Source organism: Cavia porcellus, unplaced genomic scaffold (assembly GCF_034190915.1).
Source record: "Cavia porcellus strain 051 isolate PalLab524CR breed Dunkin Hartley unplaced genomic scaffold, mCavPor4.1 scaffold_22, whole genome shotgun sequence".
Classification (NCBI taxonomy): domain Eukaryota; kingdom Metazoa; phylum Chordata; class Mammalia; order Rodentia; family Caviidae; genus Cavia; species Cavia porcellus.
Window position 1 is genome coordinate 26,828,191 of NW_026947505.1, and position 14,249 is coordinate 26,842,439.

General features: G+C 47.9%; 1 protein-coding gene across 5 annotated transcripts in view; it reads left to right on the top strand.

Annotated features, from left to right (window-relative positions):
• Positions 1–773: 773 nt before the first annotated feature.
• Synj2 (synaptojanin 2) overlaps positions 774–14,249 on the top strand; it is a 103,079-nt gene continuing 89,603 nt past the window's right edge. For 2 of the 5 annotated variants that reach the window (XM_005003132.4, XM_023564565.2), the window contains exon 1: positions 783–1,049. In XM_005003132.4, coding sequence (XP_005003189.1) covers positions 923–1,049 — 127 coding nt within the window. In that variant the 5' untranslated portion in view covers positions 783–922. Of the gene's footprint in view, positions 1,050–14,249 lie in introns of all 5 variants that reach the window. The other 3 variants (XM_003468435.5, XM_003468436.5, XM_003468434.5) reach the window with 3 other exon arrangements.

The window sequence follows — 14,249 nt, forward strand, 5'->3', positions numbered from 1 at the left end:
GAAAAGGAATCAAAACCTCCAAACCCACCATAAGCGAGACTGGAGTAAGCTGTCCGACCCCTTCCTCCTTGCAGACCAGTCCTGACAGGCCGCCATAGCCATCGGGCCAGAAGTTGGAGCCTCCAGGGCTGCTGGTGGCCCCTCCTTCACAGGCGAAGCCCTGAAACTTGTAGGTGGCCAGAGGTGGGAAGGGCAATGTCACAGCCTGGTGGGTGATGCAGGTAAATCTCAGAGCAATTAGGCTCCCGCGGTCAGTGGAGCTCACGGATTGGGGGGGTCCCAGTTCTGGGACCATTCACTGCTGACCCTCAACACCGCTGCCCTGGAAAGGCAGGCTTTCAGTGCTGATTCAAATGAGCTCAGACCTCAACGGCACCTTAAAAACTCCGGGTTTCCCATCAGGGAGACTGAGGCACAGAGTCCAAGTGACCCGTCCAGCGTGGCAGAGGAGCCGACAGAGGGAGGCGCAGCGGCGGAGAGGGCCGGCCGCCGCCGGTGGTTTCCAGCCCCGCTGGGCTCTCCAGGCCCCGCTGCCCATATAAGGCCGTGGGCGTCCAGGCAGGGTTCCCGCCTCATCCAGGCACCCCGCGGGTCGCAGCCTCCTCCGCGGCGAGGAATGTGAGGAATCTCCCTCCACGCCGCCGGGCCGGTCGCCGAGGAGCTGCCCCTCCAGCCCGCAGGATCGGCCCGGGCTCCGCCGCGCGCAGCTGCCTCGCCGCTGGGGGGAGCGCAGCGCCCCGGCCGAGCGCCCTCACCTGCCGGGGCGTGAGGGAGAAGCGGAGGCCGGGAGGCGGCCTGGGAGGAGCCTGGCGAGGCGGGAGCGTCGGCGCAAAGTGAAACTCCTGGCAGTTGCGGGAGCGCCGGGAGCCGCGGCGGGTGTGCGCCCTCGGGTCGGCCTGCTGCGCGCAGCGGCGCGGCGCCCATGGCCCTGAGCAAAGGGCTGCGGCTGCTCGCGCGGCTGGAGGCCTCGGGCGAGAGCAGCGTGTTGCTGGAGGCGCGCGGCCGCGGCGACTGCCTGCTCTTCGAGGCCGGCACGGTGGCCACGCTGGGTGAGTGCTGCGTCCCCGCCGTCCAGTGCGGGCGGCGACACGCGCAGGGGAGGGCATCTACCGTCACCGAGACCACGGGAGCCCTGACCCGGGCAGTCCCGGCCAGCGCGGGGACTGAGGGGCTGAGAGTTGCGCCCCAGGACGTGACTTTTTGGAGAAAGTGGTCCGGGAACGCCAGAGGGCACCTCTGGTTGGGCGAGGTGGTGCCTAGGGTCTGTTGTCGGCTCATCCTCAACCCCGGCTTCTGTTCTTGGAGAGCTCATTAGCTCTTTTTTGTGACTGGAGGTTGGCCAGGATGCCTTGCATATTCTGACCATCGAGGTGGACCAGAGGTTGATTTGGAGCTGGCTCGGTGGTGTGCCAGGGCGCACTCTCGCAGACGCACCTGTTGATGAAACAAACCTGTGATGGCCCTACGGTTTATGTGGCTAGCGGCACCACTCCACAACGGGATGGAACCTAGGCACCAAAACCCAGACTCTGGCGAAAGCGCCAATATCTATCTTGGGTAAATATTTGGTCGAGAAGCTCACTTCTGCAATATATAGAACTTGGTAGCAAATGTATATAGCATATGCTGACTTTACCTTTATGGTAGGTGTTAGAAGATGCCATGTATGGGCTTCAGAAACCTTAAGATTGGCATGTGTACAATCATTAGAGATATAATCTCAATTTTCACAAATCTTTTTTTTTTTTTTTTTCAGTTTTCACAGTTCTTTTTATTTTTGGTGTTCTGAGACAAGGTCTCACTGTGTAGTTCAAGCTGGCCTCAGACCCACTTTGTAGCCCAAGCTGTCCTCAAACTCATGGTAGTCCTGCCTCAGTCTCCTATGTGTTGGTATTATAGGTATGCCCAGCATAATTTTCATAATTCTTCAAAAAAGCTGTTACTATCCCCACACCACAGATGAGCAAACTGAGGTTTGAAGAGACTAAGAGCTCACCCAGGATCACAGTCTTCCTGATTCCAATGTGGCTGTTTGGGTAATGTCACACAATGCATAGCTTCCAGTGCAGTGCTCCTGAGCCTACCACAGGTGGTGTAGCTCATTCACCAGGAGGACCAGGAATCAAAACAGGGAAACCAAGTGGGACTGTTAAGAATTTTAACCCATAACCCTGAATTGTAGGTGCCCAACAATAAGTGTCCAATGGTGCCATCTTCAAAGTATTCTGGCCAACCAAAGTGCAGAGCAGGGTGCCTTGTGTTTAGGTGTCTCAAATGTACCAGGCACTCACTTGCATGATGCTTTTTACTTGTCTGGTTTTGTTTTCTCATTTGTATGTATCAACTGTGGGGTGTGTGTATGTGTATACACACATATGCATATTTTGGAAGAATAATCTATTTTTGCTTCCCCTATCCCTTCACTAACATCTAGTTATCTGGCTTGCTTTCAGTCAGTTGATTGCTGAAACAGTGTCTCTAGTAGTTTTAGCTTCAAAAGTGTGTAGCGAATTGTGGATTAAATTATTATCAGGTTGTGGTACTCCAATTTGAGCTCTGTTCTGAAAAGTCCAAGTTTGGCCACTTGTAATGGCCTTGAGCCCCACCCCCCCAAATTTCCATTCTATTTTAGATGTCTACTTCATGTCACATTTTTCAGAAACAAGATTAATTTAATGGTACAAAACTGGTGTTTCATCTAAGAGATTAAAGTGTCCGGTTGGATTCCAGTAACATTAAGCAAGGTTTTATACGTGTTTGCGTCCCTTTGAAGCTTGGAATGAAAGGAATGTTTTTAGAGGTGAAGATTTTAGAATGATTAATGGAAGTGATATAATGTATATCTTTCATTAGGAAATTAAGCTGGGGTCAAGATGCCTATATATTGCATTGGTGACACTGTATATTGGGCTAAGAAGGCTTGAGAGGGTTACAACAACGAAGTGTAAAAGGAATTGATGTGGCCTCAGCTCATGTCCAGCCCAAATTTGTCCACATTTGTTTTTCAGTAGACCTTGGGCTGAACAGTTAAGTTTTTCAAGTCTGCATTTAATTAAATGAAGTGAAACTATTTTTAAAAAGCAGCTGTAGCATCTGCTAGTATTGCTCATCCAGAGGATTGTCAGAGAGAGCTTTTGGTTGGTAGAAAGTTGCCATTTCAAAATTTTAAAACACCCCAAATACAGACTAGGGATGTAGCTCAGCAGCACAAGCGCCTGCCTGGCAAGCATAAAGTCTTGAGTTTGATTCCCAGGGCAAAAAAATCAAAAACAAAAAACAAAAAACAAAAAAACCATCCCAAATGCATTGGGTAGAACCACTTAAAATTGAATAGATCAGCTCTGAACTTGAAAACCCTGTGTTCTGAGAGCATACTGTGTTGCTTTCCTTTCCTCGACAAGGTTGGGGGTGTTTTCCTTTTCCATAAGGTCTCAGCCTCTTTGTGGAGGAACAGTATACTCCTCGCCCTCTGATCTTGACCTTTCCTGGAGGGTAAAGGGTGGACCCAGCTTCCTTTTCTCTTGGGCTGTGGTTTTTCTGTGGTGCTGGGTGTCACAGTAACTACTAGGAGCCTGGAGGCTAACCCTGTGGTCATTGCCATGTGGATAGTGGTCTTTCCCAGCCCCCAGCTCTGTGGCAGATGTGTCCTGCTGCTTTTACTGGGAGCCACTGGTAATTTAGCACACCCTCTTCAACGCTGGTCACCAGCTCATTCCTAGCACATTTCACCCCACAGGACTGAGCAGTTCTTTAGTGTTTTTAGGCTCTGTGTAAAGACAATCAGGATCTTGAGGAGGGTAGTGAGTTTAGGAAAAGCTTATGATTCATGACTGATTGGTGACTGGACTTTTCCCATTCTAACCTGTTGTAACCTGTCCTCCCTGTTCTAACTTGAGCTTTGTAGATGGTCCATCTGCAAAGACCATCAAGCCTGCTTGCAGGAGGATTATTGAAGAAATTCCAAATTCCTATCTCTAACAGAATTAGGTGGAGAATTTTTTTTTTTTTAAGTGTGGATCAGTGGGACCAGGAACTCCACTGCCAGAAGAAGCAAGGTTTAAAAGTACAGTTTAAAAGGTTCCCACAGTTCTCTTGGTATCAGTGGTTGGAGCCTGGTTCTTTGTTGGTGAAAAGCCAGAGTCTGCATTAGTTTCCTTTGCCTATGATCCAGAAGGAGCCTACAGATGTTCCCACATTGGTACGACAAGCACTTGCTGGTTTCTGTCTGTCTCTTTTAGACTTCGGGTGGATCAGATACAGGAAACAAAGTGTGCTGATCGATAACAGATTTCATTTGTTTTCAGAGTGAACGCCAGTGGTCCAAAGTTCAGTGTTTTTCACCCGGCCCCCAGGCAGGGTGGCTTGAGCGTTGTCAGTAGGATGACACAGGAGTGTGTGGGGGTGAAACTCTGCCTCTTCCTGCCACAGCCTTGTTGCTGTTGACCAGGCTGCAGGGAGGGAAGGCAGGGGGAGGGAGTTTGAGAGGCCCCATCAGTAAGTGAATGTTCCTAAATTGCTTCCTGCTTCTGTGTAAAAGTGTTTGGTGGACACAGTAGCCCTCCGAGTCCTCCGGGCTGCTGTGTTTGTGTACAGCCACACTGTGACCAGGTTTGGGTTGGTGAAAACACCTTAGAATCTGGCAAGGCTTGGTCTGAACTTTTGTCTTGGTCACTTTCTCGGGTTTCATGGCCCAGATTTGTGTGGTCACTGGCTTGAAGCTTGACCTGCTTAAGAGCCACAGAGGGAACCCACTAGTGGCCATGCTAGAAACTCGTGCAAAGGGGGAAGCCAGGTAGAGGCCCAGCTCCTAACTGTATCACTGGTGTGTGAGTCCTTTCGGGCTGTAGGTTTTTTTCTTAGTACACTGTTCACAAAAAGTGCAAACTAAGTGATTGTGTGCCTTTTCCTGCTGTTGTTGTAAAATCATGATTTCAAATTTTGCCAGGCCCTTCCTTTGGCTGGGCATTTCAAACACATTGTTTTAACCTTAATTATGAAAATGTTCAAATACACACAGAAGATAAGGGGAAAAATCAAGTGCCGTGTTCTGATTTTTTTCAACCATTCCTTTTTTAAAATTTATCTCCCAAAATTTCGAAGCCAGGAAGGATATGTGTGTGTGTGTGTGTGTGTGTGTGTGTGTGTGTGTGTGTGTTTAGTACTGGGGATTGAACACAAAGCTTTTACATCGAGCCAAAACCCCCAACCCTCTTACTGTTTTTGAGATAGGAACTCACTAAGTTGCTAAATTGCCCAGGCGGGGCTGGAATTTAAGGTCTTCCTGCTTCAGCCTCCCAGAGTGCTGGGGTTACAGCCTGTGCCACCATGCCCAGCTAAAATTTTAACTTATTTGGATTTTTTTTTCTGACTTTTGTTAAACATAGAAGTTCGATTTTTAAAAATTGTTTGTCAATTGACAAACTATGACTATATGTTTGCAGGGTGGAAAACGATGTTATGATACATGAATACAACATGCAGAGGTTAAACTAACATATCCATTAACTGAAGCACTTATATGGTTTTTGGTGGCGAAAATATTTGAAACTTTTTACCCTCTTAGTGATTTTGAAATATACAACACATCATGGTTCACTACAGTCATCAGGCTATGTCAGTTCACAGCACAGGAGTGTGAGTGGATTCTGAGGTTGTAGCCAACACATGTTTTTCAGGCAGAGACTGCTTGGGAGGAGTGAGCCCCAGTAATAAGAATAGGGTGCTCTCCATGGGGCTTTCTGCGCCCTCCTCTGGATGAGAGTGAGGAGAGACTCCCAGGACAAGGTCTGGGCCTTCAGCAGCACCATCCCGAGCCCAGGCAAGAAAGGGCTGAGGAACCAGGTGTATACCTTCTGTACCACAGTCCTGCCACCCAGCACTCTGGAGGTCTGCTCTGCAGATGGGCAGCCTACTCTCTACTGCACAAACCACCATCCCAAGACCTCTGACGAACTGTGCAGTTGTGCTGTCTACCCCAGCTCCAGGGGCAGGCGTGCATGCGTGGGACTGAGCCCAAGCTAGCTGGGTGACCTCTTGTGACTCAGGGCCCTGGCAGGGGGTCTGAAGCCTGGTAGCAGAAATGGTAGAAAAGGAGGGGGCCAGACCAGGGAGTGCTCTGCCTAGAGGCCACATTCTGGACCTAGCCTTCCGTGGCAGTGTGCTGCTCAAGAGGAAAGAACATACTTTATTTAAGTTCGTTAGTTTGATTGAAAACTTAAGACAGTTTGACATATAAGATGCAGCTCTGTTGGTGCTGTGGTCCCTGGCAGCATAGACACCCTGTTGGGCCTGCTCTGGGTACCTGCACAATGTCTGTGTCTTGCTCCTGGAACATTCTATAGGGATACTGAGGCCTCCTTTTGTGATTTTTTTTTTTTTTCCTGTAGCCTTCCCACTTGAGGATGGGGACTATTTTCTTGTTACTTAACTTGTCCTTCATGTCTGGGATAAAGTGACCCAGTCTCAGAGCTGGGGGTTAGACTAGGATCCCTACTCATTCTGGACAGTGCTGGCCCATGTAGTGCTGAGCCGATAGCAGAACAAAAGTCAGGTCACTGGGGCTGGGGATTTAGCTCAGCGGCATAAGCACCTGCCTTGCAAGCAGGCAGTCGTGAGTTCGATCCCTGGTACCGATAAAAAACGAAAAAGACAAAAAAAAAAAAAAAAAAAAAGTCAGGTCACCGTCTGAGGCCCAGGGACATCCTCAGCAGCACAGAAACAACACAAAACAAAATAATAATATCCCCAAAGCTGCCTGCCCTTCCTTCCTTTCTCCATATGCCAGGAGACATGAGGCTGACTGAGGGCAGCCTGGGTCCATCTCCAATACAAAACACCCCGGGTCAGAGCACCTCCTTTTTTCCCGGACCCCCTGGAAGGGGCCTTTGCACTGTTCCTGTTAATATGAGTCATGCTTTCTTGAGAGAAATTTAGACAAGAAAAACCCCAAGTATACATATCCCTGCTTCAGAACTTTACCTATAGAAATTTATCTTTGGAACTGTCATGGGCCCATTTTGCTTCAAGATGTTTGTTGCAAGCTGTTTTGATTTTTTTTTTTCCTCATTAGGTAAACTGGTTCAACTTGGTAATGCTTAATTTTTTTTTTTTTTTTTTTGGCTGTATACCAGGTGCCACCCTAAGTGGTTTACAAACTCAGATTTATTTAATTCTTACAGAGGTAGATGCTGATAATTTCTGTTTTACACTTTGATAAATGGACACAGCTGGATGTGGTGGCCCATATCTATAATCCCAGTATTTTGTGGCAGAGGCAGGAGGATCTCATGTTTGAGGCCAGACTGGGCAGCTTAGTGATTTAGTGAAACCCTGTCTCAAAAGAAAAAAAATGTTGAGATGCTATGGATATAACTCAGTGTGAAGGTCCTGGGTTCAATCCTAAGTACCACAAATACCAAAAAGAAGAATGAGAGAGAGAAGCTGAGGCACGAAGAGGCACAGCAATGTCCCCAGGCTCTACTGCTGGTTAGTGGCATAGCTGGGATTTGAATAACGCTCAAAGGCTGCAGAGAATAATAAATTCAGTAAAATCTCATTGTTTGGGGGGGAAGTATATATATGAAAATGACTCGCTTTTTCTTTTTGTCTTGATGCTTACCTTGGGTCTTAAAGCTCACATGCAGTCATCGATGATGTGTGCTGATGAGCATGACACTCCTGCGCAGTGGCTCCCATTCTGACAGACTTTTCATTCTTAGGGAACCAGTCATCCTTTCTGAGCAAAGGGTGCAGCATTACTAAGGGCAAGCTTGATGCTTACGAGAATGCCTGGGCTTCAGGCCTGTGTTCCAGGAGGGCAAAGTGGAGCCTGAGCTGGTCGTGTTCTTCCCCATGGAGCTCCCAGCACTAGGCTAAAGTCCCATGTAGCCGGAAGGATGAGCTGGATTCCTAGCACAGAGAGAGAGCTGAGACCCCCAGTCTCCACAAGGGGCAGAGATTCTGATATCAGATAAAATGATATATGTACAGTGGTGGGCTGGGGTCACCCTAAGATCTCCTGAATTTTAAGTTGGAGAAGGTTCTCAGTGAGATGTGGGGAGGGGGGTCCACCTGTCCTGTTGATTCATTCTGGGGGGTGAGAGGGCCCTACTGTGCAGGCAGATAGAGCTGTGCACCCAGGCAGCACAGGGCAGCTTCAAGGGCCTATGCACTTGGCTGGTCTTTAGGCTGCGACTGTCTGCACCTGTGGAACAGGAGGCTGGCAGGGTGCCATTTGCTGGTACAGCTTCCTGATTCCGAAAAGCAGAATTCTCTGGCTATGTATCAGCCTTGGAGGGCTGGAGGGCAGGCAGGCAGCTCGTTCCTGGTGACTCAGATGAGCCAGGCGGCAGGAACAGGTCGTAAAGTGAGAATGTGAAAGTTTCAGCTTCATCTTTGGGCAGTTGTTTGAGGATGTGGGATTTCCCAGCCAGGTGTCTGAGGGTCATAGGAAGTGGCCCCTCACCCTCTTCCTGTGTCTGTGCACCAGGAATGATGACCAGCTCATTCTCTGTCCTCTGTCATTCACTGTCCTCAATATCTGCTGTCAGTAAAGTCACACACCCTGAGGATGGGTGCATCCTTTGTCCTCTTGCCCCTTGGTGGTTCATGGAAGGCTCAAGGCTTCTCCAGGTCTCCAAGACAGGTTGTGGGCTCCTATAGCAGGACTTTGGCTCCTTGTGCCCTCCTGGCGCTGCCAAGGCTTCCATGTTGGGATGGAAAGAAAGTGGGTTATTCACAGCTGTTTCTCCGACCCAGAAGAGACCTGGCCTAGCCCAGTCTCCTGTCAAGATTAGGAAAATGCCCAGATGGATGGGGAGCCTGGCATCCCATACACTGTCTTATCTGCCCTACTGGCAAGGGCTGCTTCTGCTGAACATAGAGGCAAGGGGTGGCGGTGTGTTGCATTCACATTCATCGGTAGGAGGAGTCTTTACTCAGAAAAACAAACTGCTTGCTTCCCTTTCCTCAGGTCTGCCCCTAGCACCTTCCGGTTGATAGCACCTCCAAGCCCCCCATCTGTGGGTAACACTGACACTGGCGAGGCAGCCTTGGACAGTGTTCATGGGCACCGCACCCTGAGCTCCTGCCCTGCCTTCCTGTCCCCCGCTCCTTTTCAGCTGTAGGGTTGCAAATACCTTCTCTCTCCAAGTGGGAGCAGGTACCCGGTTAGAAACAAGGTATGTGCCTTTCAGAGAGGGAGATTGGAAAAAAAAAAAATAACAGGGAGATTTCCTGCCTAACTTCACCCATCTGGAGCCTGGAAACACTTGTTCGAGACGCTGGTTCATGTGTTTTGAACACCGTGACCAGGTGAGGGTTATTAAGTGTGTTGGCTGTGATTCCTTTCCCTTTTCCCCATAAACCCACATACCTGGGACAGCAGTGGTTTAAAAACTTTGTTCTTCGTCCACATCACCTGAAGATTTTGTTAAAATGCAAGTTCTGCCTTGCGTTCATTTATCTCACAAGCTCCTTGAGTTCATGTATCTTAGGAGCTCCTAGGTGATGCTGATCTGTGGACCACACTGTGAGTAGTTAGGGTCTCGCACCAGCTTGGGAAGGGCTCCTTGTGCTGTTCCTTCCTTTGGTCCTTTCAGATCTCAGAATCTTAACCTGAAAATGAATGAATGAATTACAAACTGTAGTCTCTTTCCTACTCTGAAATTCTGTGTGTGTGGTTAAGATTTAAATTAAGCATAAGCATTACCACCACTTTCCATATCTAAAATTTTAAACTACCCAGAAATTTGAATCTTAAGAAAAATGATCAGCAAGGTACACTCTAAGGTGTCTTTGAGATCTGAGCTAAACCTAGGAACCTGATGCTATACATTTTTAACTGATTGCTTATGAATTAATGAAAATATGAGGTTATCTTTTCCATCATTCTTCTGCTTTCCTATTTTCAGCAAAAAAAAACTTACAAAAAGCAGTAACAGTTTAAGTTTAAGAACACAAGGTAAAATATTAATGTATCATAAATTGTGCTGATTTCTTGGCTGCTTAGCAGATTCTTGCTAGCAGCCATTGATTTCTTAAATCCTCCATTGCACAGCAGTCTTAAAAATATACTGCGCTTTAGCTAGAAACTGCTCTTTAGCTAGGGAAGGGGCTTTTTGTGTTTCTCAGTATGTGCAGTCTTTTTAAAATCTGTCTGCTTTGGCCTGCTATACATTACATGAAAGGGCTTTACCAGGGTGACTGATAGATCCTGTTTGCTGGGAAAACCATCTTTAAGAGAGGCTGCCGTTCTCTGAGCTCCCGCTTCCGACTCCAGTGGTGCCCAGCTGGATCCTCCTGCAACAGATGAGTAATTAGGACGCTGTCTCATGTGTTCATGGTCTATGGTGACAGAACAGTGACACTTGCTGTCAGTCATTTTCGACAGTGGGGGTGGTTTGTTTTGATGTCAGCAGTGTGGATAAAGAAAGGAACATTGGGAAACAGGGACCGGAAGTGACTTACTGCTCCTTGGGCTTGAGCCGGGCTATCTGCTTCTCATTGCACTGGGACCACCAGGAGGAGAAGGCCATGGTCAATCAGTCTGTGGTCACAGCCATGTCTGGTGGGAACATGGGGTCCCAGTGGTGGAGCCGGAGAAGAAATTCCATGTTGGAGTCCGAATCTCAGAGAGTCACCTGCCTCTTCCTTCAGACAGGACATAGAAATAGCCTTTTAGGGTAAAATTTCCCGGCATTATGTGAGGTGTTATAAAAATAGATGGTAAATATTTAAAAATGTATTATAGGATCTAGCTCTTGTGGTAAGAATGTAGCTCAGTGCCAAGGTCCTCAGTATCACCAAAATCAATCAATCAATCAATCAATCGGACATCACATTACTAAAGCCCTGGTCCGTGAGAAGTATACACTACTCTGAAGATGGACCATCAGCAGGTATGGTGGTACATACCTGTAATCCCAGCAATTAGGAGGCTGAAGCAAGAGTATTGCCATGAGTTCAAGGCCAGCCTGAGCTATGTAGATTGAGTCTCAAAAAAGAAAAAAATTGAAAGCTGGACCATTAGCACTGTGAAGATGTCTGTTCTTTTTTCCCAACAAATGCAAAAATCTTGTGGAGTTCCAATAGGTGTTTTGTGTGGAACCCAACAGGCTGATTTAAAAATCTGTCTGAAACTCACTCTAAGACCCAAATTCTTTCTCATCCCATTGCTCCATGGACAAGCGCTCAGGGTAAAAGCCCAGGAGTCATCCTGAGTCTGCTTTGTTCCTCAGTTCCAGCCACGTGCTGGCAAGCCCAGCCATTCTACCTTCAAAATACACTGTGCATCCCGCCCATCCAGCTTCCTCAGCATCTGGCCACCTCCCATACTCTGCTGGGTTGTGCAACAGCCTCTGAGCAGCTGGTCTCTGGCTGCCACTCTTGGGGGTCTCCCTGGTCCCCACATGGTAAGCTAGTAGAGGCCTGCTCCACCCTATCTTTGCTGCTTTGCCTGTTTCTCCCACCTCATTTCCCACTTTTTCCTGGGCTGAATTGTGGGCCCCCCACCCAAAGATGTACAGATGGCCCTGGCCTCCAGTGCCTGCTAGTGCGATCTTACTTAGAAGTAGGATCTTTGCAGATGCAGCTGAGATGTGCCTCGAGATGAGCTGGCTGCACCCTGGTGCCGTATGACTGGAGACAGACACTACAGAGGAGGACACCATGTGAAGACAGGCACACCTGGAGGCCAAGGCAGACATTTGGCATGATGCAGTCGGAATCAAGGAACGCCTGTGGCCGCTAGAAGCTATGAAAGGGAAGACTGCCCCACCACCAACACCTTATTTTCAAACTTCCTCCAGAACTATGAGAGAATCAGTTTTATGCAGCTCAAGAAACAAGTCCAGCGGCATCATGTGTCTTGCTCAGTGCTCAGTACTGTGCTCTCGGCTCTGTCTGATGTGGAAAAATGCTCAGTAAACACTGAGAGTGAGGAAGGAAAGGCAAAAGCCAGCCCAGGAGATTTGAAAAACATCAGTAAAGGTGGACCTGATCTGCCAAACAGCAAAACATTTTATGAGGCCCAGATCATGGCACTGGCTGTTGGCACAGGTCAGCACAGTGGGACACAGGCCTTAGAGTAGACTCGTGCTGCTGGAGTACCCTGTCTGTGAGAAAGGCGGGGATTTAAAACAGCTGGGGAAAGAAACTGATGTTTGGTCAGTGGCACTGGTGCAATTAACCAGCATAGTGTTTAACTGGCTTTTGCTTTATTCGCCCAGATATTTAGACCAAGCCACACCTAGCACGTTGACTCAGAAAGGAGGTGGCCTAGAACTTATTGTAGCATCGGGACACGGCCAGCCATGGCTCCTTGACCCAGGGAATGTGTGGGCCTCATTGCAGTTGATGCACAGCTAGTAACTAGCCCCTCCTCCAGCTTAAAGCCCCATACCCCACAAGAGCCAGGATCCCTCATAAAAACCCTATACACATGGATTCCAGGACTCATAAAAGGGACATGCCCCATTATAAAAGTCACCACACCTAAGGAAGCTTTAAGCCTGGCATCCTGCCAAGGGTTTATTACTTACTTATAGACCGTTCCTGTCCATAGACAGTTTAACAGTCAACATTGTGCCTTTATGGGGCTCTCAAGTAGTTTAGTCCATTTTCTGTTACTATAGCAAAATACCTGAGGCTGGTTATTTTATGAGGAAAAGAGACTTTTAAGTTCACAGTTCTGGAGGTCTAAGAACATGGTGCTGGCATCAACTTCTGGTGAAGATCTTGTGCTGGTAGCATGATGTGGGAGATAGCATCACAGGGTAGGAGAAGCAGGGAGAGGAGAGCAGATGCAAGATACTGGGGAGGAGACAGGCTTAATCTTTCATAATAACTCCTGTCATTCTTGAGAGAACTAATCTTCTCCACCGGACCGGCATTAATCCCTTCATGAAGTCATGGCCCAGTGACCTTCCGCTATCCCACTAGGCTCCACCTCTTGAGGACCCATCATTATTCAGGTCTGCCACCCTGGGGTCCAAACTTCCAGCATATTAGCCTTTAGGGGAGAAAGACAAACCATTTGGACCATATCACCAGGAAACCAGAAGCAGAGAATTAAGCAGACATCCAATTCTCATGCAAAAAGGAAAAAACAAAAGTTTTGCTGAGCCTTTGATCATAGCTATACAAATGGAAAGTGATTAAGTTAGAAACCTTCATTATACTACACATTAAAATGAATCCCAGTGGGGGCTGGGGACTTAGCTCAGGGGCATAAGCGCCTGCCTTGCAAGCAGGCAGTCATGAGTTCAATTCCTAGTACCAATAAAAAGGAAATAAGACCAAAAAAAAAAAAAAAAAAAAATCCCAGAGACAGGTCAGAGTTAAATATTAAAAATTTCAACTTTCAAAGTATTAGCAGAAAATATAGGGGATGCTTTCACAGGTTCATAAAATGGGAACACTTTAAGCAAAGCATAAAGCTCAGAAGCCAGAAAAGAAAAATGGACAGATTTAAGAAATGTTTTTACTGTAATATATAACTAGAAAAGTGGACACACTCAAAATGCACACACCCTCAGAACCAGCAAGTGGATCTGCTGAAAGCACCAGGGAGCCCCTGCCTGCCCTTCACCCTGTGTCACACTGGAAGACTGGACTTTGTGAAAGTTGAGCGCTCGGGGCTGGGGATTTAGCTCAGTGGCATAAGCACCTGCCTTGCAAGCAGGTGGTCATGAGTTCGATCCCTGGTACCGATAAAAATGAAAAAGACAAAAAAAAAAAAAAAAAGAAAGAAAGAAAGAAAGAAATTGAACGCTCTAGTATATCACAAAACACCCTGTTAGAATACAAGCAGCCGCCCAGAAGGAAATTACACACAACATTCTGCAGCACACAGAGCCAAACTGGAAAATCGTGGCATACAAAAGCGCTCCTACAGATCACAAAGGACACATAGTGCAACAGGAAGAATTGGCAAGGGATATAATAAGCGATTCTCAAAAGGAAAAGTACAAAGGGTCCAAACAATGGTGCTGGCACAGCCGGCTCTGCCTAGTACAGCAGTGTGAGTGTGATCGGGGTCGGATGGATGAAGACTGATGCTGTCTTCTGCTTCATTTGTCTGGTAATCTCCTCCTGTGATTCAGGCAGGGAGCAGGGCTGAGCAGAGGCCCTGAGTGAAGAGTGTATTCGCTCTGCACCTGTCTCCTTCCCCATGGCCTGACCCCTTCCCTGGTTCTCTGGTGTGTAGACTTCCCTGGGGCCCTGCCAGCCTCTAGACAAGCCCAGACTGG